The sequence below is a fragment of the Parasteatoda tepidariorum genome, chromosome 8 (genome assembly GCF_982258835.1).
Source record: "Parasteatoda tepidariorum strain Cologne lab strain chromosome 8, Ptep-v5.0, whole genome shotgun sequence".
Classification (NCBI taxonomy): domain Eukaryota; kingdom Metazoa; phylum Arthropoda; class Arachnida; order Araneae; family Theridiidae; genus Parasteatoda; species Parasteatoda tepidariorum.
The window spans coordinates 39,095,411-39,102,318 of NC_141762.1; the positions used below are offsets into that span (position 1 = coordinate 39,095,411).

The 6,908-nt window shown below is 26.5% G+C and overlaps 1 protein-coding gene across 1 annotated transcript; it reads left to right on the forward strand.

The window, feature by feature from the left end:
* Nucleotides 1–1,469: 1,469 nt before the first annotated feature.
* On the forward strand, nucleotides 1,470–6,045 carry LOC107445598 (uncharacterized). Its single transcript, XM_016060027.4, has 2 exons — nucleotides 1,470–1,625; nucleotides 5,267–6,045. The coding sequence occupies exons 1-2, from the start codon at nucleotides 1,606–1,608 to the stop codon at nucleotides 5,883–5,885; spliced, it is 639 nt and encodes a 212-aa protein (XP_015915513.1). The 5' UTR covers nucleotides 1,470–1,605; the 3' UTR covers nucleotides 5,886–6,045.
* The last annotated feature ends 863 nt before the right edge of the window (nucleotides 6,046–6,908 follow it).

The following is a 6,908-nucleotide window of genomic DNA, read 5'->3' on the forward strand; positions in this document are numbered from 1 at the left end:
GTTTGAAAATTTTATTCTTAAATAATATATACATAGATTATCCCTTCATTACTTTTAGATGACATACCACCACACAATAAAATTTTATTATCGTAAGATCTCGATATGAATTTCAATATGTAACTTAAAAACAGAATAGCTGAATTTTATTTGAAACTATTCATTCAAAATTAAAAAATACTTAAAAAGAACACGAATAAAATTTATTAATAATAAACACAAATGATACTATTTCAAGTAATTCGGATGATTCTTTAATGTTGTTTTCCGAATTATATAGATACAGAAATATATACTATTATATAAAGAAGAGGAATATTCTATAACTATTACAGTTCTGCACGTTCTGAAATCCAATTTCTTCATTGGAATGAGGTTAGCAATGTTGACTTCACTTTAATTTGTAATGAATTGAAAAAAAAAGTATTTTATCGTAATACACATATATGTAACAGTATGCGATCATGAAATCGGAAATTATCTGTTGCAAGTTTGTTGATAATAGAAAAATTATTGAGAAATTGTTCTTCAAATGTTGGGCGCATTCTGTTTCTGAAAGATTTATCGATGTTCTGGGTCGTTTATTCAAGTTCTTCTGCCTTTTCCTTAGGGAAATTTTACTTCTTATTTGCTGCTGAAAAAAAGGCGTCCTACTCTACTAATGATTCTGATAGAACTAAATTAAAACTTAATAAATTAAAGCCTGAAATTATCCTCCCCGCTAGAGTGCGTATTAACTGATCGCATACTGTTACATATATGTAACAGTATGCGATCATGAAATCGGAAATTAACTGTTGCAAGTTTGTTGATAATAGAAAAATTGTTGAGAAATTGTTCTTCAAATGTTGGGCGCATTCTGTTTCTGAAAGATTTATCGATGTTCTGGGTCGTTTATTCAAGTTCTTCTGCCTTTTCCTTAGGGAAATTTTACTTCTTATTTGCTGCTGAAAAAAAGGCGTCCTACTCTACTAATGATTCTGATAGAACTAAATTAAAACTTAATAAATTAAAGCCTGAAATTATCCTCCCCGCTAGAGTGCGTATTCAAGCGTTGCGATCGCGAATTGGGTATAATATAGCCTACGTCACAGGTTGTGTTGTTCCTACTAAATTTAACCCATGAACGGCATTTTCTGCGAGCCTAACTTCAAGCCACAAATAAACAAACGAAGTGTTCGATCGCTTAAATAGCTGCTCGCCAGATTTTATTGCATTATAAAGAAAAGTTATTGAAACTAAATGCAACTAAATAAACAACAACAACTAAAACAAATAACAACAACTACTAATAACAATAACTAAATAAACAACAACTAAATTCCATTCGTTTAGCATTGCGTCATATGTTGTTCCTACTAAATCGAAGTAGTTGTGTTTTTTTCATGTTATACCCAATTGTTATTACTGTTATTTTGGATTTTTCTATTTCAGATAATTTTTACTACTTTCACGTGATTTTCTATTCGTATTTATCGTTTTTAACTAAAAAAAATTTTTTTTGGAGATCGTCTGCGCTCATTATTCTTTTCTTAACTATGTCAATTTTTAAAAAGTTATGCTGAGTGAATTTTGGAATTTTATAAGACACTATTTTCATTAAATATGGAAATGGGAAACGAAAGGTTAGTAAATATATATTAGTTCTTTGATAATAAAGTATTGAAGTTTGCATTCATTTTTTTTTTTTTTTTTTTTTTTTTTTTTTGTCTTCAATTAAAATTCACTTCAAGAATTCTCTTCAACTAAAGAGGATTGATAGGTGCAAATGGCGCTTAACGAAATTCCGATTTCACTTTGCGCAAGCTGTAAAGTTAAAAATAATAAGCTTAATTTTTTCACTAAATTTGTTTAAAATAACTTAAAATATTTGTTCATTTTATCATACTTCACTCTATTTTTTTTAAGGAAATGTGATATTGCTGCATTACTCTTGATAAAGTGAAAATTGAATTTTACAATTTATATCTCATTTGTATTTCGATGTAATGGTAAAAATAAATTTACAACTTAAGGAAAAATGATTTCTATCATCTGTTTCAATTATAAAATTTTATTTTACTTTTATTGAAATTTACAAAGTCATCTTTTGAAAATTACGAAATCTATGGTTCATTTTTGCATTTTTATTTTATCTACTTATTAAAACTTTTCAGTTCTGGAATAATCCTTTTTCTATAATCATAATATTACTACTTTGTGGTTCATTGAACTGCTAATGTTAGGTACAATTAAAAAATATGATATAAGTATACACAAACCTGAAAAATATTCTAAATATGTTTTTTACTTAGCTATTTTAGTAATTAGATGAGATAGACGATGCATTTAGCGCTTCGTAATGTGCAGTAATTGTGCATTGCCAAAGCATTCCTTATTATCTAATAACCAAACCAAACTTTCAATCTCAGAAAGAGGGAAAAAAAATTGACTCAAGTCATGAAATAATTCGAATATTCCTCTAAAGATAGTATTTTTTTACTCTCAAATAAATAAAACAGTTTCAAATAATTGTAGAAATTTCTATATTTTTCGTATTTTTCATTAACAAATTCTTTTCAGCAAATTCAATAGTTACAGGAAAAAACAAAGCATTTAAAAATCATTTCCTAGTTTTACTAAACATTTTATAAACTATCGCAGAAGAATAATTTGTAACTAAGAAATTTATGACCACGAAATTTTAAATTTTTTTATTGCACATTGTTTTCTTGATATGAAATAAAATTGAAAATGAGAATTAGAACACTAAATTTCGGAGAAATGATTCAAAAATAGATAATAATTTGCATCTAAATAATCGTTTACGATTTACCGTTATGAATTAAGTTAAAAATGAACGTTTAAATATGCATGACTAGGAGGCTCTACAAATTCACTCACTAATCCTCATGATTTCAAAGCAATTAATTTTTCTTAATGATGATAAATAAATTGTTATATTAATTTTAAAGTTTTTTTAATTGAAAGATCAGAAAATAATTTTTATCATAGATTAAGCCCTCGATTTTATACGAACGAAATATAAACCTAATCATTTCACTCGATTATCAATCGAACTTCATCCTAAAGCTTGTTTTTTTTTTCCAATTCATATTTAATTTTTGGTTAAAATAAAAGCTTCTAAAATGCTTATGGCCCAAAAGATCATTCAACGGTTGTTCGGAAAGTTAAATCTTGATTTTATTTACAATTCAAAATAATTATTATTTTTTTTTAATTACCTTTTTTGACTACACACTGTTTTACGTAATAACTATTATGAAAAGTAAATTTAATTTATATCCTGTTTAACAATTATAAAACAGTAATTAAATTAAAAAAAAATAAGAACATGTTTATTCATTTTATGCTTTTCCAAAGGTAAAAGGATTTTAAATTGTTTATTAAGGATTATATCGTGTAAATTTTCTGTCCAATAAAACTGCAATAAAATTCAAAAAAAAAAAAAAAAAAAAAAAAAAAGAAATTACTAATAATAATTAAATTTATTTTAATATATTTTTATTATTTGTTTGCGTACCAGGTGGTTTTACATTATGAGATCAAACAAAACAAGTTTGAAGAAAATCTTCGCATTTATTCGGAATTTTCAACTTTATTGCCTGAACTGCATCCTGAGGACCATTCCGAATAACTTTTTATCAACTGATCAGATCTTCACGTTTTAAACTTAATCTTAATGATTCGAGGCGGTGACGGGAATGGTTCAAATACGCTAATTAATTACTGCAGACGATATTTTAAGCTACGAAATCAGACACAAAAACGTACTTTCTCTGAATAAACATACCTGATTTTTTAGCGTGGTAGCCCCAATTTTGGAAATGTAGTCCGCATAGTTTGGTCTGGGGAGAGGTCCAAAGTTTGGACCTCTTAATGCTAGTTTTACTTTTTGAATATTTCACCATATCTTGAGAACTTCTTAAACGAATTTAAAATTTTTTGCACACAATGATAAAATTCGTTTATTTAAAAATAATTCCATGCAAAAAATAAATTTTAGTAAATTTTAATATTTTTCATTATTTTATTCAATAATAGTCGAAAATTTTTCTAATTGTAAAGTATAAATATTTCTTACATCATTTTAAAGTATTTAATTTTACACGGCAAAATACAAAGTTTGAGCAAAATCGGTTGAATAATTCCTGAAAAATTGAATTTTAAAAAAGTCGTATATTTAAAATTTGATTTCTTAGGAACTAATTCACTCAAATTTTGTATTTTGCCATGTAAAATTACATACTTTAAAACAGTGTAAAATTTTTTATTTTTTGTCGTTTTTTAATTTTAAAATTGTAATTTTTTCGACTATGATAAAATGAAAAGAAAAAGTAAATATTTAAAAAATTTTTTTCACATGGAATTATCTTTGGATAAACGAATTTTATAATAGTATGCAAAAATTGTTCAATTGGGTATAATATAGCCTACGTCACAGGTTGTGTTGTTCCTACTAAATTTAACCCATGAACGGCATTTTCTGCGAGCCTAACTTCAAGCCACAAATAAACAAACGAAGTGTTCGATCGTTTAAATAGCTGCTCGCCAGATTTTATTGCATTATAAAGAAAAGTTATTGAAACTAAATACAACTAAATAAACAACAACAACTAAAACAAATAACAACAACTACTAATAACAATAACTAAATAAACAACAACTAAATTCCATTCGTTTAGCATTGCGTCATATGTTGTTCCTACTAAATCGAAGTAGTTGTGTTTTTTTCATATTATACCCAATTCGCTTTAAAAGTTCTCGAGATATGACGAAATGCACAAAAAGTAAAATTAACATTATGGGGACTAAACTTAGAATCGCTCTCATGATGAGGACCATATTTCCCATATTTTCGGCTACCTCCAATATTTTGGGAGTCAGAAATCCAAATCCGTTGAAAAAGGGTATGTTTATTCAGAGAAAGTATGTTTTTGTGTCTGATTTCGTAACTTAAAATGTTTGCATTAGTTAATTAGCATATTTGAGGTCAGTCCCTCAAATTATTAGGATTGAGTCCTATAACTTGAGGATCCGATCATTAGATCAAAAGTTATTCAGGGTGGTCAATTTTTTTTTGCTGCATTGTAATTTGTAGAGCGATATAATAAAAGAGTATGCCCTAAACTTATACTTAACTTTACAAATATGAAATTTTAAAAAGTTTCAGTTGGTTATTTTACTGATGACAATTCGTATACATATATTTATATGCAATAATTGAATCCAGATTTACTTATAATAACTGTCTCTTATTTTACAGCTCTGTGTATTTTCCACCAATTATAAAGAATACCATAAGACTAAATGTGGAACTTAAGTCGCCAAAAACAGATAATTACTACAACGTTGTAAATTACAAAAACATAATTGAAAATATTGTAGGAAAAGAAAACATAGAAATGTATGGCTTAGAAAAGTCGAATTCTTCTAACTCTTTTAAGCAATCTGACGATTATCTCGAAGATACTTACATCGATAATTCAGAAGTTCTACGTGACACATACCCACATGGTGTCAAGCCAGAAATTGACGGTTTTTTCATAAATAAAGGGAAGCTAAAATTAAAATGTGATTCTGAAAAAAGCGTGGACAATAAAAAGGTTGAAAAACTGTTAATTAAACGGGAAAATGTGAATAAGTTGAAAAAGTCCAAACAAAGCAGAAAGCGTGAATGGAAGGTGTTGAAAACAGCTGGAAGCGTAAATGTTCCGTGCCAATCAAAATTGAAAAAGAAGGATAAAACTGTGAACAAAAGCTTTCGAAAAGTAGTGCTTCAGCCATCTACAAGTGTATTAAGTAAGCCTGTTATATCTCCATATTTTATGCACCATAGACTTTCACCAGTTGCAGTAATACCGAAACTTCGACTTAATTTTTAGAAATAGTTTTTTTTTTTCTTTTCTTTTTGAAAGTTCTATGAGTTTCCAAAACATTTTATTAGAATAATTGTTATTCTTTTACGTCATACGCTGAGTATATCCAAATTATTTTTAAGTGGATTTAATTGAAATTTAAGTCAGTAAAGCAATTCTTAATTACGAACTTGTGTTGTATTTTGTTTTCTGAATTTTTATTGTTTAACGCTTGTTTGTGATAACAATTAATATCTATACGAAGGTAATAAAGAATGAAGTATTTCACAGAGTTATTCTATGGCCATTCCAAATATTTTAAAACAAACTACTTCTTTTAAGTAAAAATTACCTTGATTATAGTGTCATAATTTTATTCAAAATTCAAGTCATGAGTAGATTAATATTCTTTCCCTGCTCATCCGTTTTAAGCTTTGTCTGCATTGCATTTTTGATATATGCATATTGCATATGCATTTTGATATGATATGATATATATATATATATATATATATATATATATATATATATATATATATATATATATATATATATATATATATATATATATATATATATATATATATATATATATATATATATATATATATATATATATATATATATATATATATATAAATAAATACAAGAAAACACTAAGAAAGTTAAGAAAAACAATAAGTATCATTTATTGCGCTTAAGCTGCAAGTAAACAGTACTCATTAGATAAGTTCAAAATGAAGAATAAAGCAAAGAAAAATTAAATACATATTAAAAAAAGGGGGGGTGGGAATTTTTGAGTGCTCCTCACACTATTGTATTAATATATTTTGCTTTGGCTTTATTGATACAATATCAGAAAGCACTCTGTTTTGCGGATATAATCGGGTGGGCTGAAGAAAAGATTATATCTTCTTTTTTTCCGGTTTTTTAATTAACATTTCATTTTTTTTTTCTTTAATAAAATGTTGTTTGTTATTTTTTTTTTTTTTTACTTATTAATTCCCACCCCCCTTTTTTTTATATGTCTTTAATTTTTCTTTGCCTTAT